General features: G+C 44.8%; 5 protein-coding genes across 5 annotated transcripts; 4 read left to right on the plus strand and 1 right to left on the minus strand.

The window, feature by feature from the left end:
• Positions 1–71: 71 nt before the first annotated feature.
• Positions 72–5,313, plus strand: LOC135608186 (uncharacterized). The gene is made up of 3 exons (XM_065100781.1): positions 72–2,406; positions 4,048–4,485; positions 4,816–5,313. Exons 1-3 carry the CDS (start codon positions 1,791–1,793, stop codon positions 4,998–5,000), a joined length of 1,239 nt encoding a protein of 412 aa, XP_064956853.1. The 5' UTR covers positions 72–1,790; the 3' UTR covers positions 5,001–5,313.
• Positions 5,314–6,545: 1,232 nt separating this feature from the next.
• Positions 6,546–7,563, plus strand: LOC135608187 (inactive TPR repeat-containing thioredoxin TTL3-like). Its single transcript, XM_065100782.1, has one exon. It carries the CDS (start codon positions 6,581–6,583, stop codon positions 7,511–7,513), a length of 933 nt encoding a protein of 310 aa, XP_064956854.1. The 5' UTR covers positions 6,546–6,580; the 3' UTR covers positions 7,514–7,563.
• A 193-nt stretch (positions 7,564–7,756) lies between these two features.
• LOC135607610 (TPR repeat-containing thioredoxin TTL1-like) lies at positions 7,757–9,278 on the plus strand. Its single transcript, XM_065099561.1, has 4 exons — positions 7,757–8,407; positions 8,479–8,683; positions 8,762–8,868; positions 9,129–9,278. Exons 1-4 carry the CDS (start codon positions 7,757–7,759, stop codon positions 9,276–9,278), a joined length of 1,113 nt encoding a protein of 370 aa, XP_064955633.1.
• Positions 9,279–11,830: 2,552 nt separating this feature from the next.
• On the plus strand, positions 11,831–13,036 carry LOC103979546 (arogenate dehydratase/prephenate dehydratase 2, chloroplastic). The gene has a single exon (XM_009395719.2). It carries the CDS (start codon positions 11,831–11,833, stop codon positions 13,034–13,036), a length of 1,206 nt encoding a protein of 401 aa, XP_009393994.2.
• A 44-nt stretch (positions 13,037–13,080) lies between these two features.
• On the minus strand, positions 13,081–17,028 carry LOC103978902 (large ribosomal subunit protein uL3c). Its single transcript, XM_009394855.3, has 2 exons — positions 16,356–17,028; positions 13,081–13,560 (listed from the first exon to the last, which is right to left on the minus strand). Exons 1-2 carry the CDS (start codon positions 16,921–16,923, stop codon positions 13,271–13,273), a joined length of 858 nt encoding a protein of 285 aa, XP_009393130.2. The 5' UTR covers positions 16,924–17,028; the 3' UTR covers positions 13,081–13,270.
• Positions 17,029–17,580: the final 552 nt, after the last annotated feature.

Raw genomic sequence — 17,580 nt, forward strand, 5'->3', positions numbered from 1 at the left:
CAAGTGGACTAACTCTTATTACTTCTAAGAAGGTTGCTGAAAGTTCTCTTACACGTCGGTGTGGATTTATGGAATGAGCAAGTGACTTTGTTAGCCTGCTTGGTAAAAATTTTGATAGATTATAACCATCATGAAGAAGTGGTCTATGATAAGGAAGTCGTTCAACGACATCATCAGTTTCGACAAGCGTTGACTATGTCAACATCTAACATAAACGCTACCAAATCAGGTAATATGGTTGTTCGTAACTTGGGTCTCCTTTTTGGTCCAAGGTCAGTTATTCCTCCACTCATTATGGCAATATGTTGTTGGTTAATTGTACCTTATAACATGGAATTAATATGCTTCAAGTGATTTGTGAAATAACAAAATCTAATACAATTATGGTCTAACTCGGCATTAAACTATATAAGAGATCTGAAATCTCGACCCTAAACTATGTAAGAGATCTGAATTCCTGACCGAAATAAACCTCGAGAGCATAAAAGTGATTCAGTTTACCATTCTAATCATTTAGAACATTAAAAAAAAAATCAAAATACCATTAAAACTCCTTCCTTGAAAAGATTTTGTTAAAAAAAAGAGACTACTATAGCATCCATATGAGTTAAGATGAGACTTCGTCGGGATGGAGGTTAAGATGTCAGCCAGGTTGACAAAGATAATAATAATATGGCAATCATTCAAGGGTGACATGTATACCATGTGAAGATGAAGATAAAAACTGCAATTAAACATCCACGCGTCATAATTCCCAAATCAATTACTGTTCGGGATTTAAGCATGCAGTGGTGATCATGTGATGAATAGTACGTGTGTGCCGGATTTGACTTCAACTAGGACAAGACCTTTATGGGCTGAGCCGAGCCCGGCCATCTGTTTCAAGCAATCGATCGCCCAAACCGCTCGAGTCCTGATGACTGCACGTCAACCATGTCACCGTCCCTTTCATACGTCACCATATACGGCAGCATGCTATGTTCAGTCAAATTAATTTCTTGATATTTATTGTCATAGACTATTAATTTTGTCAACCATTCTCTGAGTCAACGCAATTCGGCCTGCTCACTTACGTAGATGAACCTTCTTGTGCCCACGGTTTAGAGCCCGTGGCTTTCCCCAGGGTGAGTGAGGGCAGTTGGGGACCCATGACGAAGCGTAACCCCGCATCCTCCCATGTGTTAGGCTTCTCCATCATCGCCGAGCCCAACATGGAGAACGACAACAGCGAGAGAGAGAGAGAGAGAGAGAAAGAGAGAGAGAGCGCGAGCGGTTGAGGCGGGTATGTGATGGACCCGGTGGGCCCACCGACTCCTTCACGGATTCCGGATCTTCTTTGGCCTGTACTTAAGTGAAATCCCGCTTCGAACCCGCCAATTAGGGTTTCTTTCCGCCCGTTTGATTTGAATGACCGAAACCCCCCAAAAAGGGGCAACTTTCCCGAGGCCATCAAACCCATCCCGCCTCAAATGTCGGAGGGCAGCCGGCGGCCGGCTCCACCGCACCGACTCAGGCCGCGCCTCCCTTCTTCTCCTTCTTCCCGGTTCAACGGTACCGACTGGCTCGCGCGCGGCGCCGTTGACGCTCGTGGATCGGTCTCTGCTGCTTAGTAGTGGCCCCTGCATGGCAAAAGTCTCTGCCTTCCTTCCCAAGAAAACGTGGGCAATCATGAAGATTCAAGACGAAGAAGAGATCAAATACTACTGAGCCTACCTCCTCCTGCTCGTCCTCCTTAGCGTGTTCTCCAATCTCGATCTGGTGAGCGAGTTAGTAGCTGCCGGTTCGTTTGGATGCCCAGCATGGCGGCGATGGCATTGGAGCGGCTGTTGGAGCCAAACGGGGGTCAATCCGCCGTCGCCTTCTCTGCCTCCGACCGAGATCTCCAAGCCGAGGATGGCGACAACAGCAAGAAGTACCTCTCGGCTCGTCAGCAACTCTTTCTTTTCTCCCCGGAGCTCGCTTTCCCTAATTCCTTCCCACCCTCTCGCGACTCCTCCTCCCCCTCCGCCTTCCCTCGTGTCCTTAACGGAAATATTTGTAGCCTGAGCAGCAACAACACCGGCGCCTGGCCCGTCTCTTCAGGTTGTGGTGGCTTCCGGTTTCAGCGGAAGCGTGATGCTCATCGGGGAGTTGAGTTTTGCTTGGCTGCAGGGAAGCTGCCGATGGACAGACGTAAAGGCAACGAGGAGAGCGGCCGCTTGGATGCCTCTTGCAGAGGGGAGGAGAAGGGAACAAATGGACTGGAAAGGGAAGTCCTGGACAGGGACGTTGGTGAAGATGACGATGAAGATGGTTTCTGGAGCCCTCGTGAGACAAGGAGCGTTACGAGCTGCTGCAGTGGCGAAAGCTCCGCAGGATTTGGGAGCCGCACACCTAACCATACCGAATTCTATGATGCCATTGAAGGTATTATCTTCTCTCATACCCAAAATCTATATCTTTTTTGTGCATCTTTCTTTTATACACTTGATATGTCTTGAGATGATGAAATGGTGTTCTTCTCTGATGATGCCTCGCTTTTAGCTTGATTGATATGTTCGTTGTCATAGCGGTTGTTCACATTAAATTTCTTGCTTGAGCATTCTTGGTTTCAGTTGGTCCTGACATCCTCGTTATTCTAGAAGTGCTTATTGTGGTGGCAGATGCCTGCTACAAGTGAATCTGTGAAAGTTCCCCCTATTTAGTTTCTTTTCCAGTAAAGTGTATGTTAAGTTTACAACTACAGATTTCATGAATTATGTCACTGTTTTAAATACCGCCTTCCATCAGATATGCTTACATGGTTTGTGGTTCGATTAGCTGGATTTAACTTGATAGCTATTTAATAAGCTAGTAAGGCATATTTGCATTATAAATCTGAGCATAGGAAGTGCCAAGGCATATGTTCATGGGTTTATGTGGAAAGCTGTTAGTGTTCCCTTGTTTATTCTTAATAAAGTAATATGTGGGCATTGCTTTGAACTCTAGATCCTATATGTTTGTGTTGGATTGGAGTCTTTATTTCAAGGGCCTTGGCCACATAGAGGTGTATTTGGCTAATAAGATTTTTGTTTTTTAGTGGTCGTCTGGTCTATTTCATCAAGAACACAAAAAGGAAGTGCCATTACAAGAGATAGAGGTGCATTAAGGAAAGAGAAATGTTGAAACGATCAGTAAAGCCTTCATCCTTTTGTATATTAACTATGGACAAGATAAATGATTTTACAAAAAGGAAATTGTTAGTACTCTTTCTTTAACAATTTGGTGTTTTCAAAAGTGTTTTGTCTCTAGATGATGTTTTAAAAATTAATGATAAGAAGGTTTTCAATAACTTCCTACATTTTTTTTAAGCCCCAAAAACGAAAATATAATCTGCGATGACAATATAAAAAAAAGCAAAATATTTCCTACAGAATAAATATTAGAAGATATTTTTTATGAAAAATCATTTATGTATGGGCAACCGAACTTGTTTTTAGTACATCTTTTTTTTATTGACTGGAGCAAAGAAAAAAGCTCAATGTGAGCTAATTGGCTTGATCATGAGACCCATATATAGAAAAAATTACTTGATTGATTCAACCTAAGGATCAAAGTGGTTCTTGAAAGTGTTCACATTTTGGTTAAGACCTCAGCTTAAAGAAGCAGGTTTGGCAGTTTTTTCTGGCATCAGGTTGTAGATGAGATATAGATATAGAAAAATGAAGAGGAAAAAGAAGCATTTTGGTCTGTTGTGGAAAAGAGGAACATAGAGCATTATTTCCAACCCTCCTCCATCCTTGTTTTTCTCTCTCTTTTTTTTAAAAAAGATTCTTAGTTTATGCACAATTTTTTATGCAAAATATATTCAGATTTCTAACAAATTGAAGTTGCAAACTCAGGTCTTTTAAGTGTATTAGATCTTTATGTTGTTAAATCATCAGAACTGACAGCAGTCCCTAATTGATATCTGGAGATTAGATATGTTTGATCTAAATTATAAACTGTAAATTGATGTCCTTTTACTTAATTTGGGCTACCAAGTTTCTCAAATTAAACATTTTGAATCTGACTGCTATGGTTTTGCAGATTTCATCTCAGATGGTTCTGCTTCACAGTCATCTCTGTCCTCGAGTATAAAATATGAAAAGGAACTATGCACTTTACGGGTCGACCTTATTGAAGAGATTGAGAGACGAAAGACAACTGAGATGGCCCTTCTCCATATGCAGACCCAGTGGGGGAGATTAGCAGAGAGTCTGTCTCAAATTGGAGTTACATATCCTGTAAGCCAGCAAGCTGGAGGATTTCAGCTTGAGATAGATCCTGCAGAACTCTGCCAGGAGATTCTAGTTACAAGATATGTTTCTGAAGCTGTTGAAAGGGGTTTGGCCCGGGCTGAAACTGAAGCAGCTGCACAGGCAGTTGTTGATATGAAGAACCATGAGATATCTCGGCTGCGAGAACGAATTCACTATTATGAGGCTGTGAACCGTGAGATGTCACTGAGGAATCAGGAAATCATCAGTAAGTCCTTTTGCATTATTTCATTTACATTTGAATTCTTTATGTAGACAGCTAAACTGTTCTTTGTTTTTCTTCAACATACTAGTGCATCAATAATTTTAGAAGAGAAATCACATAAAACCTAACTTTAGTTTGTTTATTTTTTTCCCTCTTTTTTCGATGCCGTGCTTTGTATAAAATCATTCACATCAGTCTTCTAACCCTTTCATTTTTCTATTATGGTAGTAGGAACTCTTTTTTTCATCATGGTTCTACGACATCTCATGTGTTAGATCAAAAGATATTGCATCCAAGATCATGCATGATTGACTGTTTACGATGTGTTCACAGAGTTGGCTCGCCAAAATCGTGTAAGAAGAAGACGGCAACGAAGATGGATTTGGAGCGGCCTCGGCTTGGCTGTCCTTGTTGGTGCTTCTGTGCTTGCATCCTCACATCTAGGGTACACTGTCGACGACCTGCTTACCTTGGTCTACCATAATTCTGAGGATGCATCTTGCGATGGTTCAGATTGACGTACCTGCTTTTAGACTGTTAATATAGCTTTGTGTCTTAGATCATAGAATCAAATGTAGTGCAGTCGAAGCTTCTCTTCTGAAGCTAAACCTCGTGTTAAAATTATCTGTCATCCTTAGAGTTTGAATGATTAGAATATGTAGATTTTTGCAGTAGGAAGACGATGACTCTCTTCTTGGGCCCAAACAACACAAAACACTCACATGATGAAGCTACTTTTGATGTGTATATAAATGGCAATTGGTGTCGGGAACCAGCATGATGGTTATATGCTTGAATTTATGTGATCCATGATATTTAAGTTCAAGTTCATTGCTAATCTTTTATATAATCATATTCCTTTTCACTCATTTATGGATCCATGGTGATATATGTTACATTAGAGCATATGACTTTGGTTAGCGAAACGAGTTTGCGAGTCCTTCGATTCATGGCTAAACTAGCGGCATAGATTGTCCCCGAAGTCATGGTCGATTTGCAAGTGGATCATTTGTCTTTAGGCTCATTATTTATAAGGTTAATTATATATTATCTTTTGTATTTAGATTCTATTAGTATCATGCTCTTTGTATTTAAAAAATTTATATTAAGATTTTTATAGTTTTGAAAGTGAAACAAATAATTTTATTTATTCTAAACATTATCAGTTGTATTGATGAAAAACATAATATGTGATACCATGTGTTGTGTTAAATCGGTAGAAAATGATGAACAAAAAAATAATTTTAATATTTTATCTATTTTTAACATATGAGATTTTAAAATTATTTTTTATTGATAAAATTATTAAAAATAAAAATATTAAAATTATTATTTTTATCTATTATTTTCGTATCGATCCTGATGTCATTTGTTTATAGCGTTAGGATAAATAGAGTTATTTATTTTATTTTTAGAATTATAAAAAAATTAATATAAAATTTTTAAGTATAGAAATTACGAGCTTAATGAGATCCATATGTAATTAGCTCTTATTTATATTATATGGGTCAGGAGGACGTTTCCAACTACCTATTTGATGAAATTACACGCACGCTCGCCTGCTACATTGTTTAAGCGTAGCCATGGGGTGTGGTGTGCAAACGTAGCGCTGCCTTCTGCTTCCGCCCACCCTGTCTTCCTTCCATTCTTGAGATCCATATCTCTCCCGCCTCCGCTTACTCCGCTCGCCCACAAGCCAAAATACCACCCCTTTTCCTCAAACTTGTCCTCCACCTCCGCTGCTTTCTTTCCCTTTACTTCTTCTCCTTCGTCTTCTTTCTCCTCCCACAAGCTAGTCAGAATCCGAGGGAAGGGAAAGAACGGATCTCTTCCCTTGCCCTGTCAATGTAACACCTGTTTCCCTTGTTCCGTACGTTGTTCTTCTCCCTCCCCCTCGCCTTCTGCAGAATGGGACAGGCTGAGGCTACATGGTGTCTCTTTGTCCGGTCTTTCTCTAGTCTGTTCATGGAGTCCAAGATTCCGACGAACGTGTACTGCGACGTCTGAGCTGCGCCTTCATTACCGTTTGTTGCTGCGCGCAAGCCTGCTGCTTCTTCCCCTGTCGTCGTGGTCGTTGGAAGAGTAAGCACCAAAGAGTATGGAGGAGGAGGACGGGAAGAAGGTCTCGGGGTGTGGCCTTCTCGTCCTTTACAACAACATCTTCCGCCGCGGGACCGCGAGCTCGAGCCCCGGGCACCCCACCTCGGCCGCCGAGAGCCCCAAGCTGACGGCGTCCGACTCCAAGCGCCGACGCGCCGCGTCCGACGAGGCCTCCCTCCTGGTACCCGCGAACGCGTCCCATTTGCCCGTCGCGCCGGCTCCGCAGAATCCCAAGGCGGTCGCCCCGGGCTACCTCAAGGCCTCCGGAAGGCCGGCTGGCGCGCCCGCGGGCAACGCGGGCCGCGCGCGCAATCTCGGCCTTGCGGGCGAGCTCGACAGCATGATTAACGATCACCAGCGCTCCATGGGCAGCAGCACCCTCGTCCGCGCGTCCTCCGGCAACGTCATGGTCTTCAGCAACCTTGGCAACATCCGGGCGCCCGGCGCAGTCACCCCCAACCGGAACGTGCTCGATTTCCTGCCCAAGACCGCAAGCGAGAAAGGGGGGATCCCCGACGGCAACCAAGGGCCCAGGTACACCAATGGCCCCGCAGGCCACGCCCCGAACAGCAGCGCCGTGGAGGTCGCGGCGCCCGAGGGGCTGTGCCGGGCTCTGTCAAAGAGACTGGAGCCGGAGCAGCTGAAGGAGATGGGCAACGAGGAGTACAAGAAGGGGAGATACGCCGAGGCGGTCGCGCTCTACGATCGCGCCATTCTTATAGATCCGGACAAAGCATCGTACTGGAGCAACAAGGCTGCTGCCCTCATGGCCATGGGCCACCTTCTCGAGGCCGTCAGTGATTGCAGAGAAGCAGTACGCATCGATCCTTCTTATGCCAGGGCGCATCGGCGATTAGCTACATTGTATCTCAGGTATGCAACCTGCAACTCGGACATCATGCTCTTCCTACTTGGGATCTTTGATCTGTGATGAACTCGTCTTAGGTTGGGAGAAGCTGAGAAGGCAATCCACCATTTCAAGCTAGCACGAAATGAGACGACCTCTGAGGACATTGCGCAAGTACATCGCCTCCAAAACCATCTCTCCAAGTGCAACGAAGCCCGCAAGCTACGGGACTGGCACTCGGTGCTGAAAGAAGCTCGATCTGCTGTCTCTTCCGGTGCCGATTCATCTCCCCAGGTCTCTCAGTTACACTCTCTTACTCATGCAGAGATGATGCACTTCGGATTGATATATCTATCCGAGCTACTAAATCTTGTCTGTTGTGTTCCAAAGATCGTGGCTGCTCATGTAGAGGCCCTCCTGGCGCTCGGCAGGCAGGAGGAGGCAGAAACGACATTGAATTGCGCCCCAAAGTTCAACATCGATGCGTCTACAAAGTTCTTTGGGGCTTCCAGAAGTGCACATCTGCTCTCAGTCAGAGCACAGATTCACTTGGCTGCAGGAAGGTCAGAACCAAACTCTGTGCTCCTCTTCTACCAGATCGAAGAGTATGCAGATCGTTTATGCTTGGGTTTTGTTTCTGTAAGGTTTGAGGATGCTGTTGCCGTAGCTCAGAAGGCTGCTCAGATCGAGCCGAGCAGCAGAGAGGTCGGTGCGGTGGCCCGGAAGACTCGAGCTGTGGCCTCAGCTCGTTTGACGGGGAATGACCTCTTCAAGGCTTCCAAGTTCAGGGAGGCTTGTGTGGCGTACGGGGAAGGCCTCCACCATGACCCCCAAAACGCGATTCTTCTCTGCAATCGGGCGGCGTGCCGGTCGAAGCTTGGGCAGTGGGAGAAGGCCATCGAAGACTGTAATGCTGCTTTGAACATGCGTCCTTCCTACACCAAAGCTCGTCTCAGAAGAGCCGACTGTAATGCAAAGGTAATTTATCTTCTCCGATGCGTGTCCCGCAACAAAAGGATAGGACTGAAATCTTTATGTCCGGCTACCAGTTGGAGCGGTGGGAGGCATCAGTGCAAGACTACGAAGCACTGATCGACCAGCTTCCAGGCGACGAGGAGGTGGGCAAGGCCTTGAGTGAGGCTCGACAGCAGCTCAAGAAACAGAGAGGTGAAGGCAGTATGGACACCAAGGTTGGTGCCAACTTCGTCCGTGTCACTAACAAAGATCAACTCAAGCAGTTCATCATGGCACCAGGTAAGGGTCATCATTCACTATTCTATCAATGACTCGGTGGAGAATGAGAGAAACTTTGCTTCATTTGTGTTTTGGCAGGGATCACTGTTGCATTAGTCTTCAACAAATCTAGTGAACTTCCAAGCCAAACAATTCCTTTCATGGAGAAAATGTCCAAGCAACATCCCACTGTTAATTTCCTCGCGGTTCGAGTCCTATCACGACACTCCTCAAAATTTTCCATCTTGTATATCATCTCACATAAATCGTCTCAAGAATTCTATGAGGGTTTCTATCTTTTCGTTATCGAAATCTCCATGTCCAAAAGCTTCTTTTCATACTTCATTTCTTTGTGTTTCGAGTAATCTAGTCTTTGATCAAATTAATTTCGATCATAAATCTAAGAATATGATAACAAGTGCATCTCTCTTTTCAGATTTCTCATGTATCATGTTCCTGCTTGCAGATGGATCTCAGCCAAAGCCCGTCGTTGGAGGAGATCGGTAGCTATGGGCCGGTGGCGTTCAAGGTGTACAAGAACGGCTCCACGGTGAAGGACATCGATGGGCTCGACCACGAGCAGCTGGAGAGCTCGCTCAGAGCACTCAGCAAATGAGGAAGTCAGCCGACCAAATCAGAGCATAAGTGTAAAGATAGCGAAGCTGTACATTGTCTGAACAACCCTACCCCGTGGTGGTGCAGATCGCCACCACCGTCTGTCTCCTCGAGTTCATCTGCTGCAGCCAACATTTGGGGAAGGAAAGCACATGATAGAACTAGTAGAGCCTTTTTGTTACTCATCCGACCCTGAACAATGACTCTCTCTCTCTCTCTCTCTCTCTCTGCACACCAACTGCTTGAATGAGAGGCTATTTCTTGCAAGGTCATGTTTGCGTGCCGGATCACAGACTGCTGCACATATAATTTGACTACTAAAAGTGAAGATTTTATTAATGTTTGGAATTCTGCTATGAAATGTAAAAAAGAGAAACAGCAATCTTTTTTTTCTTGGTTAGATCTTTTCCTAACAATTTAAGTTTTATAAGATTAACAATGTTATTTATTTATCTTTTTTTTCTATTTGATTTGCATATTAAGCAATTTCATAGAGCAAACTAAAAGTGGCTTTCTTTGTTGTGATAAATGATATCTTAAAATTTTATTTTTAATATAGTATATATGGAGTCATTTTGAGTTTTTTTTTTAAAGATAAGTTTTTATTGTTCGAGTTGTAGGTTAGTTTAGATCTAACTTTGTACTCGAGGGCGAAGCTCTCTAAGTCAAACTTTCATGGAGGATGTTCCCGATAATGTTATCTTTTTGATGTTTAAATCAATAATCTAGTCAGACAGACTTAAGATCGTTTTGTATCTTAAGACATACCCATGAGGGCGCCTCTTTTATAATGGAGGTTTGGAGTCGTAACATTTGTTTATTATATGATTTGTGTCGTAGTGAGGGTGTGAAATTCGATCATAGTTGTCGTCGACCCGCACCGAATCGATAATTACATTACTCTCCTTTAGTGATCGACCAAGTGGCTCCATTGTGTTGGCCACATGGGTCCACTGGTCAATTACATGGAGCTAATGTGTCCTCCATATAGAGTCGACACGTTGATATGTCGACCATGCAATTTTTACTAATAATAAGTTTCATTTGTATTCGATGGGATAATTGACTTATTAATTTGATAATTTTAAATCACATTCAAATTATTTAAATTTAAATTACTAATAATAATAAATTTAGTTATATAAACTAATTTAAATCTGGCCTTACATTATGACTAGAACAAGGTGTTACTGAAAAAAAACAAATGCAAAGTTTGAATAATAGAAAGATGTTGGTATAGTCTTCCTCGTGCTTCCAAGTCAACGATGCATCCATTTGCATGCACGTGTTCAAAGACCAGTCCATTTATATTAATTCCACTTCGTTGAACGCCCAGCTCTTCGCCGTACCTTCGTTCCAATTACCCATGCATGGGATGGGTGGACTCTGATGACTCGGTCTGCTCTCCGTTCATCTTACTGATTCCATTGCAGAGAAAGTTCATCTATAATGGGTTGACTCGGACCGAGCCCGCACGAGTTGAACTTGTCGACTCCATATGGATCTTCGACTTGAGAAAAAATATTATTGATGAGGGTAATAATTACGAGAAGACTCACGTGACATCAGCTGCACTAGGTGACGCATTACGCCTCTGTTGACTTGATGAGACACCTGGTCAACGTAAACTAGAACGCCTACCAAGGCGCATTAATGCTTTGTTCAGATTCGATCTTTCACGCCACGCCAACGATAACGTCAAACGCTACCAGAAGTACGATCCCGCTCCCTGCGGGCCAGCACATCAGACAACGATAATTATCACTATAAAAACCCTCGCACTCCGAAGGAAAAGAGGGAAGAAAAGGGAGAAATCCCCTAGGACTATCCACTAACTTGATCGGAGGGGTCAGGTCGAGCTCTCCAACCCGACCTTTGTGCAGGTGCGAAGGTGGAGGTCGTCCACCAAAGACGCAGGCGGGGGTTTTCTCTCGGGGGAAACGGCGACCCCGTCCCAATCGGAACACCGTGATCGGCCGCCTCAGTAGTCGGGAGGAGCGTCCCAGGAAGATCCCCATCATCCGGACCCGAACCAAGCCGCGTCGATCCCGCGGCCACGACTTAAAGTTGTTTACACTAACAATTATGGAAGGTGATTTGGTGATAAGCTGAGGATTGCTGACACCTCATCGTCATGCGGTCGATGCCTCACCATCATATATTAATATCCAATGACCGGTGGAGTGGGGAGACTTCTAATCGGCAACAGCTGCGAAAAGAGAAAGAAAGGCAGGGTAGAGCGGGACCCCAACCCCACAGCAACATCCATTAATGGAGTGGCAGCGTGTGGGGGTCCGCGTTGTGCGGCAGAGGGAAGGCCAAAGCGAAGACCCACTAAAAGCGCAGTAGGAAGCCACGTTGCTGTTGCCGCAGTCAAGAAGTGAACACAAATCGCCAGTGTTCCACGCCACGCGCGTTAATCGCCCTCCTCTCCACCTACCACCTCTTTCTCTCTCTCTTCATCCCCTTCCATATATAGAGAGAGAGAGAGCAGTTGCAGAAGCAGGGACTCAGGAAGAGGAGTCTCGTACGCCATTGGGTGGAGGGATAACAATGGCTCTTAGATTGCCGGCAAACCTTCATACCTACGCCTCTCTTCCGTGCAAGAAGAGCGGCGCAAGTAGTTGCAGTAGCAGTAGCAACAGCAGGAGGAGGTTTTCCGGTATCAACCTAATTGTATGTAGCAGTAGCTTAGACAAGCAGCGGAGAAGGGTGGGGGGTGGCGCCCCCGCTGTTGCTTCTCCGCTGCAGGTCGCCGAGGAGCTCGCGGCCCGCTTCGGCCTCGAGATGGCCGTGGCCGACCTCGAGCGCATCTACCGCGAGTACAACCGTGGGGACGGCCCTCCTGCCTTCTCGGACCCTGGCTCGCCCGGCCGCCCCCTCCGCGTCGCCTACCAAGGCGTCCGCGGCTCCTACTGCCAGGAGGCTGCCGCCGCGGCCTTCAACTCCTCCACGGCGGCGGAGGACTCCGGGCGTCTTTCCTTCCTCCCCTGCTCTGACATGGAGAACGCGTTCGCCGCGCTCGAGGACGGCTCCGCCGACCGCGCCGTCGCCCCCATGGAGAACTCCCTCGACGGGCCCATCCACCGCAATCTCGACCTTCTTATCCGCCACCCCGGCGTCCGCATCGTAGGCGAACTCATCCTCCCCGTCGACCACTGCCTCCTCGCCCTACCCGGCGCCCGCCGGTCCGCCCTCCGCCGCGTCGTCAGCCACCCTCAGGCCCTCGCCCACTGCCGCGAGCGCCTCGGCTGCCTCGGCCTGGAGATCGAGGAGGCATCCAACGCGGCCTCCGCCGCCGAGTGGGTGGCGGAGAACGGGATCCGCGACACCGCGGTTATCGGGAGCAAGATGGCCGCACGGGAGTTCGGGCTGCAGGTCCTCGAGCGCAACTTCCAGGACCAGCCGCCCGGCGCCAACGTCAACCGCTACCTTCAGCTGGCGCTGGGCAGCAGCAAGGGGAACGGGAAGAAGACGACGGTAGCCTTCTCCCTGGAGAGGGGGCCGACAGACCTCTTCCGGGCGCTGTGGGCGTTCGAGAGCCGCGGGGTGCGGGTGAGCCGGGTGGACCACCGGCCCAACCGAACCAACCCGATCCGCGTCGTGGAGAAGGCCACGTACATGGACTACATGTTCTTCCTGGACCTGGAGGGGCCCGAGTCGGATCCCCGAGTCAAGGCCGGGATCCGAGTCCTGCACGAGTTCGCCGGGTTCGTGCGCGTGCTGGGTAGCTACGACTGCACGTACCGGACGCGATAACAGGAGACTCGTAATACGAAGCCGCCAACGAGAACAAAAGCCTCTAATTGTAAATGCAATGCAAAATCAATAGAATTCTTTCGTTTAGTCAAAAACATTTCAAATGATCACAAAGAAACGGCATAGTAGAAGCAAGTAGAATTGAAGACTAATGAAAGAAGAAGTAACGATACGTACCGCAGAAAAGATGAGACATAAAGACACCACCATCAATCACCTTAAAAGATGGGAGCTCTAATTCTTGGGAATGTTCTTCCCGACGATCTTGGCAGGCGTTATTCGCAGAAGATTGCCGGGCTTTCCAGGAACAGCCCCTTTTATCATGACCACACGCAGTTCACTGTCTACTTTGACAACCCTCAGCTTTCGGATCTTAGTTTTGGTTCCTCCCAGCCTTCCGGGCATCTTCTTCCCCTTGTAGACACGCCCAGGAGTGGTGCCAGCACCAATCGAACCCAAGGCTCTGTGACTCTTGGAACCGTGAGTCATCAGTCCGCGACGGAAATTATGTCTTTTGATTCCACCTGCAAAGGAAAAGGAAGACTGAGACTTGATATTCCAGTGGCATATCCTTACAATCAAACAGGTAAAAATTGGATTATGCATGAAATATTTGAGTGTGTTAACTATGAACATTAGAACATTTCATCTATATGGTTGTTTCCTGTCTACCATCCTCAATCGTCTTCCGCTTGATGTGGAGCGGCATTCTTGAGGTACATTTAGGAAAGAACTTCGACCAAAATAATATTTTTCAGTCATTTAAATAGTTCACACAAGATTATCCAGTTTATAGATTGAAATGTGCATATACAAGTCATAATGATGAAGAACAATTAAAAGTTCATGAAGCATGATAGGACTATAGGATAAATCCATGTGCTAATTGAATCAGATAAAATCTGTTTGTCATCCGAGTAGTAATTTATACAAGACAGAGAAACATGTAGTATGATAGAACATCTAAGAGTAGATGATAGAATTAGAGTACATCATTGTGTAACATCAGAGCAAATATCAACCATAGAAATATTTGGTCCACATTGTGCCAGACGACACCAATTTACTCTTTACAACCGTTCTTAATCGCACTATCCTCCATGCTGATATGATGCTAACATGGAACATTACAGCCAGCAGAGACTGCAACTCAAGTGCAAAACCAAACAATCTTAGATCACAAATGGCAGGTTCAGGTGAAATTTGAAGAAAACTCATATGATAAATGTAATGGGTCTAACTTTACATGCTTGTCCCACTTTGTAGAAGGGTTTGTAGGACAAGTCATTTATGGTCAAACCTGTGCAACAGAGTATTCCAACAAAAGCTAATGACACACCTCCAATGGTCCCATCATTTTGGTTCAGGTAAATGGTTCCAACGTCCGAAGTATAAAGGCACGGAAGACCAACAGAATGAACTCTTGATTAAACTACTCCAATTCATGACAGTTCTACTCTTGATTATCACTGAATTTGTCACCAATTATTGGTCGGACAGACAAACATACATACTAGTCCGCTCAGTATTTATAATTTTCATAACAATGGCGCATTAAGTTTTTCTCATGGTGTCACTGTTGAATCCATACAATGTTGATACTTTTTAAGAAACAATGCAGGAAGGGATTCACCATCATTCTTGTCTAAAAGAGATGGTGAGAACCCATGTAACATGGCATCTCTTAAAAGCTGAAGAGAACAACAAAACCAACAGCATAAATTGAGCACAACGAACACTTTGGATATTATGACTTGCTAAAATATTATACTTTAACCTCCTCCCTTGACCCTTATGCTAAAGGTTCATACATTAGTTTTAAGGATCCTTCCCTAAGATTTCAGATGCTTTCTGCACTCCAAGAGTTCTACAGCAAAGAGCACAATGCAATTGTAAAATTTACGGTATTACAGTTCTCATCCCTCTACTTAATTGTACTTTGCTCCTTAGCCTTCTCAAAGGGTGCAAATGCACCCAACAATCAACCTTGAAGCTGCTCTAGTATAAGTTTATACGTTAGTTATCCGAGTTACATCAACTCACTACCCATGAGGAAGCTTAGATCCTTCTAAATTTAGACAAAAATAGATTGAGGTCAATTAGTTTCAGGTCAATCCCCACTATCAAGCCAAATTCCAGCTATTTCATGAAAAAAATAGATAACTGATAATTTGAACTTTTAAGGGCCTTGGCCTACCAAACTTCTCGAACCCACCTTGATCAAGCTTCCATGATCCACCACTAGATTTCAATCTAACAGTTCATACGCCTATTGCCATGTATATATTCTCACCATAACGAATATGCTAATTTCTTGTACTGTGTTTAATAAATAAAGCTAAAACATGGCTATTTGTAAGGTTGATTAAATAACACAAGAGAAATAAGAAAATCTAATTTCTGCTAGGAAATATTTAAAGCATAAAAGATATAGAATCCAGGGTCAACACAGTTTAAACTCTTACAAATTAAATGTATACATTTGGATACAAAATGCCATGATATGACTATCTTAAAATTTACAGAAAAAAGGGAATCAGATAAGTTGATACTAACAAACCGCTGCAAGCAGCTTGGATCTGTAGACCATTAAACAGAAAAATACAAGTAATTAAGACCAAAGATGAGGAAATACCTTACAGCAGGTTTAGTAAATCATCTCCAAATTTAAGCATACTAAACTACTATTGACATGGACATCCTCATTCTTCATTTTAAGAAGACGGTGTCAAGAGAAAGGTCAGTAGAATGAACATATTCCTTGATTCCGTTCTGCTGTTTAAAAGTAGCATTTAAGTTTGAACTAGGGCACTCTAAATTACATGCTGTCGCATTAAAATTAGATAAGATTTAGGTCATTACAATGACACACTACCAAGTTTGTGGCCATAATATTCATGTTGTGCATAAAAACTAATGTTTCAGTTGATGGAGCCAAAGTGAAGCATCCAGTAGAAGTCTAATACAGTCATCTTAGTGATAAACCGAACGATTGATCCAAGTAAGATTATAAATGCTCCTTGGTTGCTTCTCCACAACACCAAGAGCCCACAGCATTCATAGTGCGCACAATTGTTAACCTACACCAATCAACCGCCGTGTCTAGCAAATCATGATGCGGATGTCCAATGTCACCTTGTTTAGGCTGGTAGTTCGTGAGATTTACCTTCAAAACGATCTCCAAATGTTGATTTGTTGGTGTTCATCGGTGAATTGGGAAAGGCAGATTATGCATTCTTGATTTAGTTGCTTATAATTTTGGGGTCGGATTTCCTAACCCTTGAACAAACAGGGTTTCGAGAAAGGAGCAGAAGGATACCTTGGAATCCCTTCCCGATAGAGTTGCCGGAGACGTCGACGAGGTCGCCCTCCTTGAAGATATCCTCGACGATGAGCCTCTGCCCAGGCTCGAAACCGTCGACGGACTGGAGGCGGAACTCCTGGAGGTGGCGCATGGGGATGGCGCCGGCCTTCTCCAGGTGGCCGAGCTCGGGTTTGGTGAGCTTGCGGTCGCGGACGCGGCGGTAACCGACCTGCACGGCGTCGTAGCCGTCAGTGGCCGCGGTCTTGACCTGGCTGACGATGTTGCCCTCGCGGAATCCAACGACGGTGACGGGGACGACGGTTCCGTCGGGCTCGAAGTATGTCATCATCCCGAGCTTAGTACCCATCACGCCGATGCCCGCCTCCATGCTCATGAGCGTTACCCTACGGCCGCACCGCTGGGGGAGGACGTCCACAGAGGAGGTGAGAGGGCGGAGAGGACACAACGAGGAGGAGCGCAAGGAGAGGAAGGTGGGGCGGGCGAGGAGGGAGGCTGTGGGTCTCCTAGTGGGAGCGGGCGAGAAGGTAGAGCAGCGCGCGCTGCTCATCAGCGACACCTCCATCTTTCCTCTTCGTTCGCTGGGCGTAGTGCCTCTTTTCCGTGTCTTTGTCTTATCCCCTTATCCGTCACGGGGACAGAGCAGAGGGCGAAAAGGGCATGAGACTGAAAGTGTTTTGGTGGAAGCCCTGACTTCAAATTTTAAATTTTTCTTAAAGAGGTATTTAGTTTGATTTTTTTTTTATAATTTTATTAAAAATACCATTACGCTTATTATAGTTATACAGATATTTTAAAAAATTTAAATTTTATATTTTATATTTTTAAAATTATTTTACTAAATAATAATAATAAATCGATGGTTCGGATTGAAATAAACGGTTCCAATTTCATAATCAAAATGTTGATAATTCAATTTTGGTTCATAGTTTTGAAAAATCGAAACTAACTGTTTCAAAATCATAATAAGATGTTTTGATTTTTCAAAACTTTTACCTAAAATTTTTACCTGTGGCTTAGATAAATGATCATTTGGTCAGTCGATCATTGGTGTGGTAGGCTCGTGAAAAATTATCCATTTTGAATGATGGGTAAACTCGTATGATTTTATCTTTTCAGAACATATGAATTCTAAAAAACATATCTGACGGTAAGAGATCTATAAGGGTAAGAGAGACCTAACAAACTTATGAATCCTTGGTTCTCATGTTTCTTAACCAAC

This window comes from Musa acuminata, chromosome BXJ2-3, assembly GCF_036884655.1.
Source record: "Musa acuminata AAA Group cultivar baxijiao chromosome BXJ2-3, Cavendish_Baxijiao_AAA, whole genome shotgun sequence".
Taxonomy (NCBI): Eukaryota; Viridiplantae; Streptophyta; class Magnoliopsida; order Zingiberales; family Musaceae; genus Musa; species Musa acuminata.

What these genes read in the sequence shown, in the direction of transcription:
- LOC135608186 (XM_065100781.1), top strand. Translation starts at nt 1,791, where the DNA reads ATGCCCAGCATGGCGGCGATGGCATTGGAGCGGCTGTTGGAGCCAAAC. An exon ending in ATTCTATGATGCCATTGAAG is followed by an intron (nt 2,407 to 4,047) that starts GTATTATCTTCT and finishes ATGGTTTTGCAG; the next exon opens with ATTTCATCTCAGATGGTTCT. An exon ending in GAGGAATCAGGAAATCATCA is followed by an intron (nt 4,486 to 4,815) that starts GTAAGTCCTTTT and finishes ATGTGTTCACAG; the next exon opens with AGTTGGCTCGCCAAAATCGT.
- LOC135608187 (XM_065100782.1), top strand. Translation starts at nt 6,581, where the DNA reads ATGGAGGAGGAGGACGGGAAGAAGGTCTCGGGGTGTGGCCTTCTCGTC.
- LOC135607610 (XM_065099561.1), top strand. Translation starts at nt 7,757, where the DNA reads ATGATGCACTTCGGATTGATATATCTATCCGAGCTACTAAATCTTGTC. An exon ending in GAGCCGACTGTAATGCAAAG is followed by an intron (nt 8,408 to 8,478) that starts GTAATTTATCTT and finishes TCCGGCTACCAG; the next exon opens with TTGGAGCGGTGGGAGGCATC. An exon ending in CCACTGTTAATTTCCTCGCG is followed by an intron (nt 8,869 to 9,128) that starts GTTCGAGTCCTA and finishes TCCTGCTTGCAG; the next exon opens with ATGGATCTCAGCCAAAGCCC.
- LOC103979546 (XM_009395719.2), top strand. Translation starts at nt 11,831, where the DNA reads ATGGCTCTTAGATTGCCGGCAAACCTTCATACCTACGCCTCTCTTCCG.
- LOC103978902 (XM_009394855.3), bottom strand. Translation starts at nt 16,923, where the DNA reads ATGGAGGTGTCGCTGATGAGCAGCGCGCGCTGCTCTACCTTCTCGCCC. An exon ending in TATCGGGAAGGGATTCCAAG is followed by an intron (nt 13,561 to 16,355) that starts GTATCCTTCTGC and finishes TTTCCTTTGCAG; the next exon opens with GTGGAATCAAAAGACATAAT.